At 40.4% G+C, this 15,452-nt stretch overlaps 1 protein-coding gene across 1 annotated transcript in view; it reads right to left on the reverse strand.

Moving 5' to 3' along the window:
* The window catches only part of INTS1 (integrator complex subunit 1), a 206,492-nt gene that overhangs the window by 96,261 nt on the left and 94,779 nt on the right, over positions 1-15,452 (reverse strand). The window contains exons 30-32 of the mRNA XM_089682295.1: positions 15,245-15,343; positions 9,213-9,337; positions 7,378-7,632 (exon numbers count right to left, since the gene is read on the reverse strand). Coding sequence (XP_089538421.1) covers positions 7,378-7,632; positions 9,213-9,337; positions 15,245-15,343 — 479 coding nt within the window. The remainder of the gene's footprint in view (positions 1-7,377; positions 7,633-9,212; positions 9,338-15,244; positions 15,344-15,452) is intronic.

Here is a 15,452-nt window from a genome sequence, read left to right on the forward strand (position 1 = left end):
TGATCTTGGCTGTCTTGTGTTATCATCCTTTTGGTGCTATACTTCTACCTCTATTGCGTCAATTACTGACAAACTAATTTTCTGAAAAAATATTTGGTGAATTTTTTGTAAAACATTGGACTTTTCAACATTTAGAGCACCTTACTATGAAAACCCTTCAACTAGAATAATTATTTATAGCATATAATAAACCAGTGTTCCGTGAGCCGAACATCAATAGTTTTTTGGGCCCAGTGTGTTCAGGAAGTGTCACCTTCTCCATGTTTTGGGGATGAGGAGATGGGGAGGTGTTTTTGTAGTCTTAAGGTACTGAATGAGTGTTTTGTTTGCAGAATCAACAGGTGAAAAAGGGGAAATAGGGCTGAAAAATTCAAACTAACTTTGCCAGCACATCCAACAGCTGGAAAGCTGCAATAAAATTGGATTTTAGTACTTGGCTTTAGATACACTAGTAATAAAAGAAGAGGAATAACTGCACTCTAAATCATATAAATAAAAAAATAAATTGCATGCTCTTTCATAATACTCCCTTCCCTTATAATATTTAAAACCTGACAATTGTCAATGTTCTCCTGGAAAATACTATTCTGCAGATAATTATACTAATAAAATATATCAAAAGATATTCCATATACATAGCCAAGGGGTTAAAGCACATTGACCCCAGACGGGCCTCAGGTTTAATCACACCCTTCTACATAGAAAATGACATATGAAAATGACACAGAAAATGACCATATGCCCATTCATTAGCCAGTGAAGGAGAACTGTCAAAACCAGGTACCTGCCCCCCCCCCCCCTTAAAAAAATTCCTCCAAATGTGGCTGAAGAAGGTGGGAAGAGAAGGAAGGAAGGAAGAGTAGATCTCCACTTTCTATGAAGTCTGTTTACATGTATTTGTTCTTCTAATAAGGAACACGTGGATATGTTGTTCTCTAGTTGAATAAACTAAACATCCTGGATTTACCAGATGAAATGTTACATGCATCTGGGGATCCAATGTGTAGCTCCTAATTAAAGTGGAACTTCACCCAAAAGGGTACCCACAGTTAGCATGCCAGTGTCGGAAACCTGAAGACCGGTGAAGAACCAGCCCGGGTTAAGATGGCACTGGATCCATGGACAGATGCTGTTTAAAAAAAAAAAAGTCAGCAGCTAAATTTTTTGCAGCTACTATTCATTTTTGTACAAGCAACTGAAGCTCCTCTTTAAACAGTGCAGATCTGAACGTGTTACAAGTCCAAACAATGCTTCCAAAAGTACATCTTGAAAACACTGTGTCCACTCTGCATGTGAATGTCAGACAACTGCACTTAGTAGTGATTCTTTGTGGTTTGTCAGTGTATACAACTGTCACTAGCACCTTGGCTGTAAGGCATGCTATAGATAATGCAATCTTCTTTCCTTCCACCACAGCTGGATTGAAGAAAATTGCTCAACTCCCCTTCAGCAGTCAGTGCTGATAGGGGAAACCCTCCTTGCACCGCTAATGTGCAGGCTGGTTGTACACAAACCGATTGATAAATTGACTTGTGTACAGCCGGGGTGCCCATACATACCCAGCTTTAGGAAAAAGGCTGTGCAACTCAATTCCATAAAAAGGAATGTAACACTTAACTGCCCATAGTACATGCAACGTCTAAACAAAACCTAAATTATGTTAAAATGGATCGATCAACAACAATTAACTACAATACAGCCAGTCATTTATCAGCATCAAGGATGCCCTGCTAAATTCGACACGGTATGGGGAGGTTGGCTTGATGTACCAGGGTTGGCTCCAGTAGATTTGGTTATGGATAGGATATTGGGATAGGTTGCCTTAGACTCTCTAGTGCTGATTTCTAATATCTGTTTCTGGAGTACAACATGATGCAAATCTACTGTAATTGACATAATTGTCATTTCTGGCTATTAGGTGGGATTGTATGTTATGTTCCTTTTAAATGGCTAATGCTTGACAGTAGCTTTTGCTAAGCTGGATGCTGTATTTCTTTATTGGCATGTCAGTTCTGTACCGCAATGTGAGCATTTCTGGAGTCTATATGCTTGAATTTGTTAAAAGTTATTCCTGATAAAAAAAAAAAAAAACTACAATTCAGCCCCAATCATGATAATATAATATCCTCACAAAAAACTCCCAATTTCAACTCTTTATTTAAACCTTTAGGAAACAATGTTCCACAAGTATATATCATATAGCATACTTTGTGGATGAAATGGTTCAGAATTCCGAATTTTTTATTTTGAATAGAATAATGAACATTTTCCTTCTGCAGCTGCTGAATCCCGGCAGGACGGAAAAGAGGACAAGCCTGGCTTTCAGCGGCTGCAGGAGGAAAATGAGAGGATGTTTCCTGTATATGCCACCCCTCCTGTCCAAGTGTAAAACAGAATGTGACAGGGAGGCCACACAGGACCCATGCAGTATTGGGCGGAGTCGCTGCTGTGACCCCTGATGCTACACCAGTGGTTGGGGGTTGTATAAACATATCTCAACTACGGGGTTTTACCATGCCCAAAACTACAAATGTAAACAAGCCCTTACCGTCCCGAGTCCTCTATAAGGCTGCTTTCACACTGCTGTGCTGAGGTTTAGCACACAGCAGGACAGGAGCCGGCACTACAGAAGAAGAATTGGCTTATGCGGCTCCTGCTCTCTGTGGCTACCTGTTTCCTCCGCTGCCTGCGCTGGCTCCATGCACTCTGATGCCTTGGGATGGTGGGTTAGCAAGTCCAGATAGCGATCAACGGGTTTGCCAACCCCCGGGCTTGCGTTTCCCTGGTTTCAGGGGCCACATCACAGGGCGCAGAGGGCCGCAGATTGAGCAACCCTGCTCTACATTTATACATTCCTGTCCAATTACTTGGGTTTCAATGTCACATATTTTTCATTTTAATCCTAATCCCAAGAAAGTCACTTCTGACCAGCATAATTCCCAAAATCCTAGCCTTCATGTCTGTCAAATTTGGTCAGGGACCCACAATGCCAGCTACATCTGGGTTCATTTGTAGAATTACCCACTGTCTAGCAAAAATTTATTTTATCAGCTTCCGCTAAGAGCCAAATTTGATGATAAATCTAACTGGCTGTACACCATATTCTTTATTTCAATAGATTTAGAGGGTTCCTTAATATCTTATCAGTATACAAAGCTCACCAAAAGCCCTCCTATATATGTTTGTGGAAGTATCCTCATTGTCTAGATCAGTGATCTCCAAACTGTTGCCCAAGAGCCGAATGCGTTCCTTTGCTTGCCTTTATCCGGCCCTTCAGACACTATTCTTGCCACAGGCACTGACAATGGGGCATAATTCAATTTCTACTCCCAATGGTCACAGTGCGGCCCCCCTAAAGTCTGAAGGAAAGTAAACTGGCCCTTTGTTTAGAAAGTTTGGAGATCCCTGGTCTAGATCATCCCTAGATTCCTCTACAAACCTCCCCATCACCAAACAGTTCCCTGGTTGGTGAGAATGGCAGCAATCGTGGTTGGTAGGTGGTGATTTTTGGCATGGAAGAGGGTGTTACTGGCTGTGGGTTTCCTAAATGTTCCTGTAGCCAGTCGGCCCTCCATTGTTAAAGATCTTTAAATAAAAAAATTTAATCTAACTCTAACTTGCCACATTATCACATAAATAGGAAAATAATCATCATTGAGTTTTAAAACCAATAGGTTTAACTTCACTCCCCCTTCTAAATCACAAATGCATCATCCACAAATCCAAAGGGCAATATGTTCACATTTTTAGGGGTATGTACAATATTGTCAACTTCCTGCTCCAATAATGGATATCCATCTAATGAAAGGTTGTCTCTCACCTAACTGCTGTTTAGATTTATTATACCATTTCCTGAAAAGAATGCAAAGGAAAATATTCAAATCCTTGTATACTGCCGCTTCTGCTGTGATTGGACACAGCAGAAGCTGATCAAAAGGTGCGGCCAATGGATGAGTGCTGGCACCTGTTGATCGCCGAGGAGACTGACAGAATACAGTCTATGTAAACAAAGAAGAGCTATGTTCTGTAAGCGGAGATCTGCTAGATTTTATCCAGGGAATAAAATCAAGCAGATTGCCTGGTAAAAACAGCATATAGTAAGCACAAAAACACTGGCTAGGCACACAATCAACCCTTTTTAATGCCCTAGATGTTTAACCCTTCCCTGATCACTGTATTAGTGTCACTGAATCCCACAAAGTGTCAGTTGATGTCAGACTGTCCGCCACAATCTTGCAGTCCCACTATAAATTGCTGAACGTCACCATCAATAGTATTTAAAAAACAATTCCAGGATATATACCACCATTTGCAGATGCTATAACTTTAGCAAAAGCCAATCAATAAACGCTTATTGGGATTTTTTTACCAGAAATATGTAGCAGAATACATTTTGGCCTAAATTTATGAAGAAACTTGATTTCTTTTTTAATTTTTTATTGCATAGGTTTTATAGCAGAAAGTAAAAAAAAATGTATATATTTTTTTAAATGTCCGTGTTTTTTTGTTTATAGCGCAAAAAATTAAAAACTCAGAGGTGAACAAATGCCACCAAAAGAAAGCTCTGTTTGTGGAAAAAAATACATACATTTCATTATGTACAGCACTGCATGACCGCGCAATTGTCAGTTAAAGTAATGCAGTGCCGTATCACAAAAAATGGCCTTGTCATAAAGGGGGGTAAATCTTCTGGAGGTCAAGTGGTTAATATCTGTCACATGCCATTTGAATTGCTATTCCATAACCAATTGTATTACAGTGCCTGTGAGCCTCCCAACCCCCTTCATTGTTCACAGGAACCTTGCTACATACATAAATACAAACAAATATCTGGTCCACATATGGCAATAAAGCAGTGCTTAGCATCATTCATACACAACATACAATTTAAACATTCAGCAGCACTGAAAGCCTAGAGTCTGCAATCCCTTAAAGTGGAACTTTAAATCCTCCTAGATCACTTCAGGGCCGGCCCCTTTTGCAGGAATAGTTATGTAAAACATTAAGTGCCTATACTGTATAAAATCCAGTCTCTACTCTGCACATGCTTAGTTCCTCTCTATTTTTCAGCACTGGGCTGAAAATGTAGAGGCCAATCTACTGACAATGTAAAGATTTACTGCTGCTCAGGGGCTCTGGCCAGCAAGAAGAAATGGAAACAACGCTGGAGGCAATGTACAAGCACACTAATTTTGGTAGCATAATTATTGTGGAATGTATGTTCCTTGCTAAAAAACATTTTTTATTAAGTTGTGGGTAAAGTCCCACTTTAAAGTAGTAGTAAAGTCACCTGTTTGATTTCTACCTACAGGTAAGGCTGGCCATACATTATACAATTTTCTTGAGATTTTTGGTTTAGATTTACCAAAAACCATATAATAGGAGGTCACACCTAACAACACTTTCAATTTTATCCTATTAGTTAGGCTCTTGCACTACATAGTTGAAGGTAAATCTAAAGGAAATTGTGCAGAAATTGGACAGAAAATTGTATAGTGTATGGCCAGCCTAAGCCTATAATAAGGCTTAGCTGTAATTACATTAAATATCTTGGTTAGGAGATATCTATTTTAGTAGCAGTCGGTGGTCTGGCTGTGCTTTGAATGGATTGTGCCATCCATTCAGAGCTCTGTGCTGCGGCCATGACTTATATGTGCATGCACTGGAGTGATGTCAACCATTCAAACAGTTGAAGCCTTGCGAACCCAGAAAGAAGACCTGGCAGTGGTGACAACGCACAGCTGGAGGGCTTCCTTTTAAGGCAAGTCTGTCATAATGTGCTAGTATGCGATGCACACTAGAACATTATGACATTATCCTGTAGGGACATTTTTTTTTCCAGTTTACTACTGCTTTAATTACCTAATGTGCCCACTGGGGCCACATACATTTCATCAGAATTTTATTCCAAAGATGCAAATACTCAAGAGATAGTTCAATAGAGATCTCGGAGTATATAGGAGCAGTGTATAGCTTATTTACTAAGTGTTTTCTTATTATATACTGGGCAGACCATTATAACATTAAATGGCAAAAACAGATTTTGTTTCAATACATAGACATCCCTCATGGTACTTTTGACTTCCACTATATATGTCCTTAGTTTGAAGGTCATCATCATTCAACAAACTTCCTCTGAGCCCAGGATGTCCTGGATACACCCCCCGCTTGTGACTGGACAGTGAAAGAAGCAGTATAGTGTTGAGCTCCTCTCTCCGTCACTCCTTCTCTTCCAATCAGCACATGGACTGATTGGCTGCTTGCAATGTTTTTTCATTTCACACTCCAACTTTGCTATACAAGGAGTGTTCACATCAGGTCAAATTCAGGCACTGACGCTGCATATATTTAAAAAAATACATTTAGTGATGTACACTAAACACTTGTGTCTTATATCTGCCTAGAGTTCAGCTTTAAAGTGGTGTTAAACCAAAAAATGTAATATACCACATCATTAGATGTGAAGGCTTCATGGGTTTTCTTTTTTCAGGCTTTTTCTCCTCTGTTTTCACCTGGTGATCTGGCTAGTAACACATTTCCTGTATTAGCATGTCCCCACTCTGGATGAAGGAGCACAGAGGCACAGCAGACAGCAGCACTGTCAGTCTGGGGGGGAGATAAATGTTAGATGTACTGCAGATTTGGCTACGCTAACAAATTGAAGCCAAACTCCAGCTAAAGCCTGGTACACGTGCTGAAAATCTTTTGGTCCATGTCTACAGCTGCCTGTTTCAATAAAAGCCAGTGTAACGACCTGCTTCTGTCAAACGGTCACGCTGGAAAACCAGCATTTGATCAGCAATTGCAGCCAAAGGCTGTCCACCAGTCAGAATGCAATGTCTCAGCGGACATATCTCTGCTTCAACCTCTCTTGGATAAAGGTTTTTCATAAATAAAAAATCTGATCATTGTAAGAACCCTTGGAAGTGGTAAATGATTTGTCTCAACACTCTTAAATGATACAAGCTTGTTCTTTAGAAAAAAAAACAGATTCACTTGGCTGAATCACCAGATGAAAATAAAGAAAATAAAGCCTAAAAAATAAAACTAATGCAACCATCACATCTAAGAGTTGGCAAGCTGCAACATAATAAATGTTTGCTTTTGGGTTTAATGAACACTTTCAGCTGTTTATCATATAGGAATAAGAACTTTAACATAATCCCCATGTGCAGACCAGTGTTGTTCTCGAATTTTGGGTAAACCTTGGACAGGCACCAAAGAGATTGCTAAAAGGTGAACAGAACCAAAGAGGCAGTGGTTCTATACAGTAGGAATGTATTAATTGAAAAAGGTTGAAAGTGTAAAGTGGAGAGGCATATAGAAATAGAATGGCATTCTTCAAATGTCAAACATTATTTTCTGTGGCTTCCTTACCTGGTACTGATAGAGCTGTCTCATGAGCGGGCAAGAGATAAAATGGTTCCTGTGCATAGCCAACACCAGGGCTCCGCTGTGAGGTGAGCTAAGCAGAGCTGCAACTGCCTGGAGCAGACGCACCGCAATTCCAGTCAACTGAGTATTTCCCTGTCGGATGCGAGCCAACTCCTGGCCCAATGCTTGCTGTAGGGCCAGAGATATAGGTCTCGGATTTGTATTCTGCCATCGCGGGTCTGGATTTAGAGGGAAAAGCTGGAAGAGAAGAGACCTTGTGAAGATGCCGGCATTACAGTGGAAACATTTTTTAAATATGAAATATATGACTAACTCTTAGGTAGTAAAAGGTATTTAAGCAATAACTTATGTCTGATTATATGGTTGGATTCCATAAAACTATCATTGTAATTATGATTAAACAATTGTATTTTGCTTTTTTTTTGGATGTCAATGGCATATAAAAAGATTTTATTTGTCTTTGTCCTATCACTTCCTGTCCTGACAGACAGAGAGAGGAGGTTGGTGGAGGTGTATAAAAAAAAAAGAAGAAAAAAACCCTCTACAATAGAGAGAGCAATTTAAAATGGTTAGTGTCTAATCCCTTTTTGCTCTATCCCCAATGAAACTAAAACGTAGTACATAGAACCATTCACATCAGTCAATGTCCACCAAAGATGTCTACAATCTAAATCTCTATCACACTAAAGCGCAAAAAGAGGAAATTCTGGGAGATAGCTCATTAACTTGCCAAAACATAGTAAACTCTGAAAACTCAAGTATACATGAGAAGCTAATGCAAACTACTACAAATGTGAGATTTTGCACCAAATTTAAAGCTTTCTAGGAATTCAGTCCACACAAAAAATTATGTTTAAAGCTACCGCCCACTTTTAGTAATCAAAAAAGGTATCTTCACACAAGGTTTATCCTCACAAGAGTCTTGTCAGCACCACACAAATATTAAGCCTCCTAGCTATTGACCAGCCTTGGCGTTACAGGCTCTCTGAAATCTCTCTCTGCAAGACGACTCTACTCTTATTTCATCAGTCCACACTCTGCTCAAAGCACCAGATTAGGGTCTATATCACGGTAATGTGTAGGTGAGAGGTCTCTTCATGTTACCTTGGTAAAGAGGGCAGCCATGCCTTCAAAATGTTGTATTTTGTTTGCGGAAATATAGAACTTCAGTAAATTTCAACTTGGATCTACAGTTCGTATACTGCCTTTTTTTCTTTTTGCTGTTGAACTGACATGGTACCTCCATTTATCCTTGCATCCACACTCATACAAGGTGTGCGATATGAATTGATGACCTGTCTTTTTAAAGGGTTAGACTGGCATAGACATGTACTCCATGTACACAGGCTGTAGAAACTATGTACACCGGAGGGAGCAATGACCAATTGGACAATACTCTCTTTTGTGGGCAAAACCAACCTGTCTCCAGTCAGCATCACATCTATTTAGTGACTCCTTCACTATCTGCATCTTTGTTTCAAGTCCTGGGTAGCCCTGTCAGTACCATCCAGCTCGACAAGTGTCAATTTTTCAGTCAACTGTTGTCAAAGGAGCCAAGTGGAAAACTGTTTTTCTAACAGAGACTGAATCCAATCAGATGCAGCCATTGTTGGGGAATTCTAACAACTGCAAATACCGTATGTCAAATAAGCGAATGTGCTGACCACTGTCACTGAACCTTTAGGTATTTTAAGAATATAAATTACAATACAACATCCCCAGAAAGAATCCAATAGCACCAAACAGCAGATGTCATCTACTTTGATTAAAACCTTAACAGCGATAAATAATTGATATCATGAAGGAGCGCATTTTACCTGCAGGAACATTCCAGCTAAGTCATCCTCTGGACCCAACACTGGGATCTGGGTGAGACCTCTTGGCCGTACCTGTCCTTGGGGTGTTTCACTACTTGGCTTCCTTTTAACCACATCAGCACTGTCTGTAAATTTAAACGACAAGATGAATAATTTAAGATTGATACAGAGCAGTCCAGAATGTACTGAAGACACAAGATCTAAAGCCATTCCACATGTAAAGAACAGCCTAATTTTTAACAAACTAGTTAAGATCAGCAATCTCCTTTCCCCAGGACAGTAAGATCTGTGTGTCATTGAGTAGTGTATGTTTTATCGTTGCTTACTCAGCTCTTCATACCTTTCACACACATACGGTTTGCTTCTCTGTGAATAAGCCATAAACAGAACTATAGTCTATAGTGAAATCCAAAGAATTTACACGGAGCTCCTCTATGATGAGATTATAAGCAGCCTGTTTAATAATCTCTCTCTAAAATGAACACTTTAGCAAAATTCAGTATCTGCATTGTAGAAATCCCAGAAAAAAAATGTCTTTTCTGCAAGGTCTTTTGGATACCCCTTTCATCATTCTGGAGTTATATGGACATTCGCTAGCAGATATGTACTGCCAATAAAACCCTATCACAGGGTTCTTCAAAGCAAAATAATCCCCAAGATGTATAGTAAATACTTTTTGTGCAGTTTTATATTGCTAGTGTATGGTTTATATGAATGTACGTACAGTAGTTCTTATAGGATTATACAGATTAACAATATGAAACTTTTCCAGATTCATTTTATATATAGTACTTTTGTCCTGTGACCAGGCAATTTCCTGGAATTTTCATATTTATAAGTGTACAGTCAGGTCCATAAATATTGGGACATCGACACAATTCTAACATTTTTGGCTCTATACACCACCACAATGGATTTGAAATGAAACGAACAAGATGTGCTTTAACTACAGATTGTCAGCTTTAATTTGAGGGTATTTACATCCAAATCAGGTGAACGGTGTAGGAATTACAACAGTTTGCATATGTGCCTCCCACTTGATAAGGGACCAAAAGTAATGGGACAAATGGCTTCTCAGCCGGTCCATGGCCAGGTGTGTGTTATTCCCTCATTATCCCAATTACAATGAGCCGATAAAAGCTCCAGAGTTCATTTCAAGTGTGCTATTTGCATTTGGAATCTGTTGCTATCAACTCTCAAGATGAGATCCAAAGAGCTGTCACTATCAGTGAAGCAAGCCATCATTAGGCTGAAAAAACAAAACAAACCCATCAGAGAGATAGCAAAAACATTAGGCGTGGCCAAAACAACTGTTTGGAACATTCTTAAAAAGAAGGAGCGCACCGGTGAGCTCAGCAACACCAAAAGACCCGGAAGACCACAGAAAACAACTGTGGTGGATGATTGAAGAATTCTTTCCCTGGTGACAAAAACACCCTTCACAACAGTTGGCCAGATCAAGAACACTCTCCAGGAGGTAGGTGTATGTGTGTCAAAGTCAACAATCAAGAGAAGACTTCACCAGAGTGAATACAGAGGGTTCACCACAAGATGTAAACCATTGGTGAGACTCAAAAACAGGAAGGCCAGATTAGAGTTTGCCAAACGACATCTAAAAAAGCCTTCACAGTTCTGGAACAACATCCTATGGACAGATGAGACCAAGATCAACTTGTACCAGTGTGATGGGAAGAGAAGAGTATGGAGAAGGAAAGGAACTGCTCATGATCCTAAGCATACCACCTCATCAGTGAAGCATGGTGGTGGTAGTGTCATGGCGTGGGCATGTATAGCTGCCAATGGAACTGGTTCTCTTGTATTTATTGATGATGTGACTGCTGACAAAAGCAGCAGGATGAATTCTGAAGTGTTTCGGGCAATATTATCTGCTCATATTCAGCCAAATGCTTCAGAACTCATTGGACGCCGCTTCACAGTGCAGATGGACAATGACCCAAAGCATACTGCAAGAGCAACCAAAGAGTTTTTTAAGGGAAAGAAGTGGAATGTTATGCAATGGCCAAGTCAATCACCTGACCTGAATCCGATTGAGCATGCATTTCACTTGCTGAAGACAAAAGGGAAAATGCCCCAAGAACAAGCAGGAACTGAAGACAGTTGCAGTAGAGGCCTGGCAGAGCATCACCAGGGATGAAACCCAGCGTCTGGTGATGTCTATGCGTTCCAGACTTCAGGCTGTAATTGACTGCAAAGGATTTGCAACCAAGTATTAAAAAGTGAAAGTTTGATTTATGATTATTATTCTGTTCCATTACTTTTGGTTCCTTAACAAGTGGGAGGCACATATGCAAACTGTTGTAATTCCTACACCGTTCACCTGATTTGGATGTAAATACCCTCAGATTAAAGCTGACAGTCTGCAGTTAAAGCACATCTTGTTGGTTTCATTTCAAATCCATTGTGGTGGTGTATAGAGCCAAAAATGTTAGAATTGTGTCGATGTCCCAATATTTATGGACCTTACTGTATATTATGTTTAAGGGTACACGGACACCTGAGAATGCACCCTGCCTTCAATTAGATGCGAGCACCCCAGGGGAGGTTCCCACAATTAGCTGTGAGAGGCAGCCCCTTTAAATTCAATGAGAGGCTGCTGGGTCCTGCAGATAATCACGGCCACTTGCATGAAAACGCTCATGGAGTGGTCACTTGCGAGTGACTGGCCCTGGATGTTGAAAGTCTGCGTCCAGGGCCAATCACTCGCATGTGATGGCTGCATGAGCAATTACATGCAAATTGCCACGATTAGCTGCAGCTGGCAGCCTTCCATTGCTTTCAATGGAGCTGCCTCTCAAAGTTAATCTTTTGAACGCCTCCTGGGATTCTAGCATCTAATCAGAGGCAGAGTGCATTCACAGGCTTGACTTGTAGCTTGTACAAAACCCTAACAAAGAGTGTAATGTTAGGCCTTCAAAACACGTTGGCACTTTAGGTTATGATAAAATGTATTTTCAATATACTTGATTTATTTTTGGTGCCCGATCTTTTCTAAATTGTATGACTGCACCTCAGGTTACCTGGGTGTGCAGGGACACCAATGGTTTCAGAGCGGTCTTTCTAAATATTATAACACTTACGTGATGTTAGGATATATAAAACAAACCCATCTAAACATCCAGTGTCAACTATCACCAAACTGTGCATTACAGATTGATGGCATTGTGCAGCCCATGGCTCTCAATTCTGTCTCCCCATAAGCAAATATAAGGAAAAATGTTGCATATTTATATCAGATGCAGGAACAAGAGGATTTTTGACTTACCTGTATATTCCATATCTTACAGCATTCACAGACCCTGGGTAATAGGCTTGTACCTTCAGGTGACTGAACACTGGCAAAGATTTTGAGAACATGCCCACTGGGCACCTCCCCTATAATCCTACACCTCTTATCCTAATTATACAGTACAGGACACAGACAAAATATTCATAGACCCCGGGATGTTGTCAAGCAATGAATGAGAAAGGTGGGCAACAACTAGGCAAACAGAACTAAGCCAACAGGCCCAACAACAAGGGTCAAAAAGAGCCAATTTAAAGTGTGGCTGCAAGAACCAAAGCTGCATAAGCAGAGGAATGGACATCCGCCTGGGAGAACTTTGAGAAAGTATGAACGGAGGACCAGGTAGCGGCCTTCCAATGCTGGGCTACAATGGCCTGGTGCCGAAATGCTCAGGAAACATCCACTGATCTAGTGGAATGAGCATGTAAAATCGCAATAGGAGACTTGTACTTGATGGTGTAAGCTCTAGCGATCAGATTTCTTATCTATCTTAGGGTGGTGGACTTGAAGCAGAGTGTTTCTTGAGAGGACCTAAGAACAGAACAAACAGGAATTCTGTTTGACCCAGACCTTAGCTTTGTGGTAGACTTGCTCTGACTATCTCCAGGCAATAAAGAGAAATTTCCTTTGGATGCTTTGGAGTAGGGCATAAGAATGGCAGGACTATGTCATCTTTGAGGTAGAAGACTGATATCCTCTAGGAAGAAATAACCTTGGGTGTAAGACAACTCTGTCTTTGTGAAGCATGAAAAAAAAACTTACACGAGAGGATGGCCAAAAATCTGACATATTTGATAGCAAGCAAAAAGGTTACTTTGCAGGAGAGAACTTCTAAGGGAAAGGGAGGTTTCTGCAGGGCAGAGAGAACCAAACTGAGATCCAAAGGAAGCACAGGGTGCTGCAAAGGGGGGCTTAATGCAAGATACACCCTGGAGAATGTTGTTTCTTTTTTCTTTTCTTTTTTTAGGGGGAAACCAGAGGTCTTTGAAAGAAAATGCTCAAGGCTGAGACCTGTCCTTTCAGAGTGCTTTAGGCCAAATTTGGGTCAAGACCTGATTGAAGGGCAGAAGGCGAGATACAGAGTAATCTTTGGGATTGAAGTGTCTGTGTTCACACCAGGTATAAAAGGACTTCCTAGAGTCATAATATATCTTCCTGGAAGACACTTTTCTTGCTTTCAGCAAAGTAGGAATCACAGACTCAGAAAACCCTCTATTCTTTAATTCCTGGCTTTCAACAGTCATGCCATTAAAGCCAGAACCTGAGAAGCAGAAAGGAATACAGGGACCTGAGACAGTAGATATGGCATGTTGGAAAGAGCTCAGGGGTTGTCTGCTAAATGTCTGAGTTTGTCTGTGTACTAGGTTCTTCTGGGCCAGTTTGGTGCAATTAGAATCACCGTTTTCCTCTCCTGCTTTATCTTCTTGAGCAGAGGAGGAAGAATTTGCACTGGAGAGAAGACATAGACTAGCCTGAACTGGGACCAGGGGAATCATCATGGCATCTGGGGCTGGCACTAGAGGATCCTTGGTATGCCTACAGAGGTATTTTGCTGTTGAATCTGGAGGCAAGGATGTCTACATTCAAAGTTCCTCATTTCTGACATATCAGATTGATGTCTGGGTGAAGGGCCCATACCTCTTGATCCAGGCACGGACAGCTGGGGTATTCTGCTTTCCAATTTTCCACTCCTGGGATATGGATTGCTGAGATCGCTGGACATTTAGTTCCCATACATAAAATTATATGGTTTGATTCCATAAGCGTGCAAGACTACTAGTGCAAGAAGGAATGGCACTGGAGAGAGAAATAGTGTCCAAATGATTTAAATACCAATAAAACAAAAATATCAAAAGTTCAAATGTAATAGGTCTATATGATCAGTGTATAAAAAGTTCATAAAAGATCACTGCAACAATAACAGCAGCTTCCTATACAGTGAAGCGGACTCTGTAGAAAATGAAAAGGAACAATAAGGGGGCGCCAGACTAAGTGTAGCAATAAATGGTAATAGGAACACTTCTCATCTGAGATTTATTCCTGAAAATTTCAAAATTACCTTATTTTTTTTCTTAAAATGGTAAATTTTCTCAGCTTACACATTTGATGTTTTCTATTTAATACTGTGAATAAAATATATGTTTATGAGATTTGCAGATCATTCCATTCTATTTTTATATAGATTTTACACAGCGTCCGAGGCCCTGGACCTATTTAGCACCCTGTGGCTGACTACATGGATTGCACCAAGTGCCAAGGTGAGGTAAGATCCAGTACCCAAAGCAACAATACAGGCTGTCCCCACAATGTGGGATCTGGATACGGTTCCCAAGGTTCACCGAGCTTGTGCCGATCTGAATGCACGGCTTCTATTTGTGGCATCAGAAGGCAGAGAGAAGTTGAGAGAATCTGAAAATAAAAAAGGAAAAAAAAAAGTGGCTCAAGCTGCAAAGGAGAAGAGATCCATCACCTCAGGACGCAAGCAAAGAACTGAAGACCAATGAAGAGTGGTAGTATTAATATTGTAGATGTCAAGGGGGTGTGTCCTCAAAATCTTTGCCAGTGATCAATCACCTGAAGGAATATAACTCAGGGTCTATGGATACTTTGCTGGTGTCCTGTACTGTTCGATTAAGATAATACATTTAATTTTTTATACCTTACAGCTCCACTTTTACAAGTGCTCATGGTGTTTATTGGGGCAAACTTTAGTTATAGTGACATTTACCTCGTCTGGGTGGTATAGAGGCTGTCAGCAGACTATGGAATGTCTGCCCTCCTGTTGCACCTCTTTCATGCTGAACCTCCACTAGATGTGCCATGTAATCTGTCAAAATAGAAAAATAAACGTCAATCAAAAGTAAGAAATACTGCTAGCCAATGAATATCTAGATGTCTTTACATCACATGGACTATTACACATTAACATACACATA

This window comes from Staurois parvus, unplaced genomic scaffold (assembly GCF_062004578.1).
Source record: "Staurois parvus isolate SC_StPar_1 unplaced genomic scaffold, SC_StPar_1.0 ptg000018l, whole genome shotgun sequence".
In the NCBI taxonomy this organism is placed as follows: Eukaryota; Metazoa; Chordata; class Amphibia; order Anura; family Ranidae; genus Staurois; species Staurois parvus.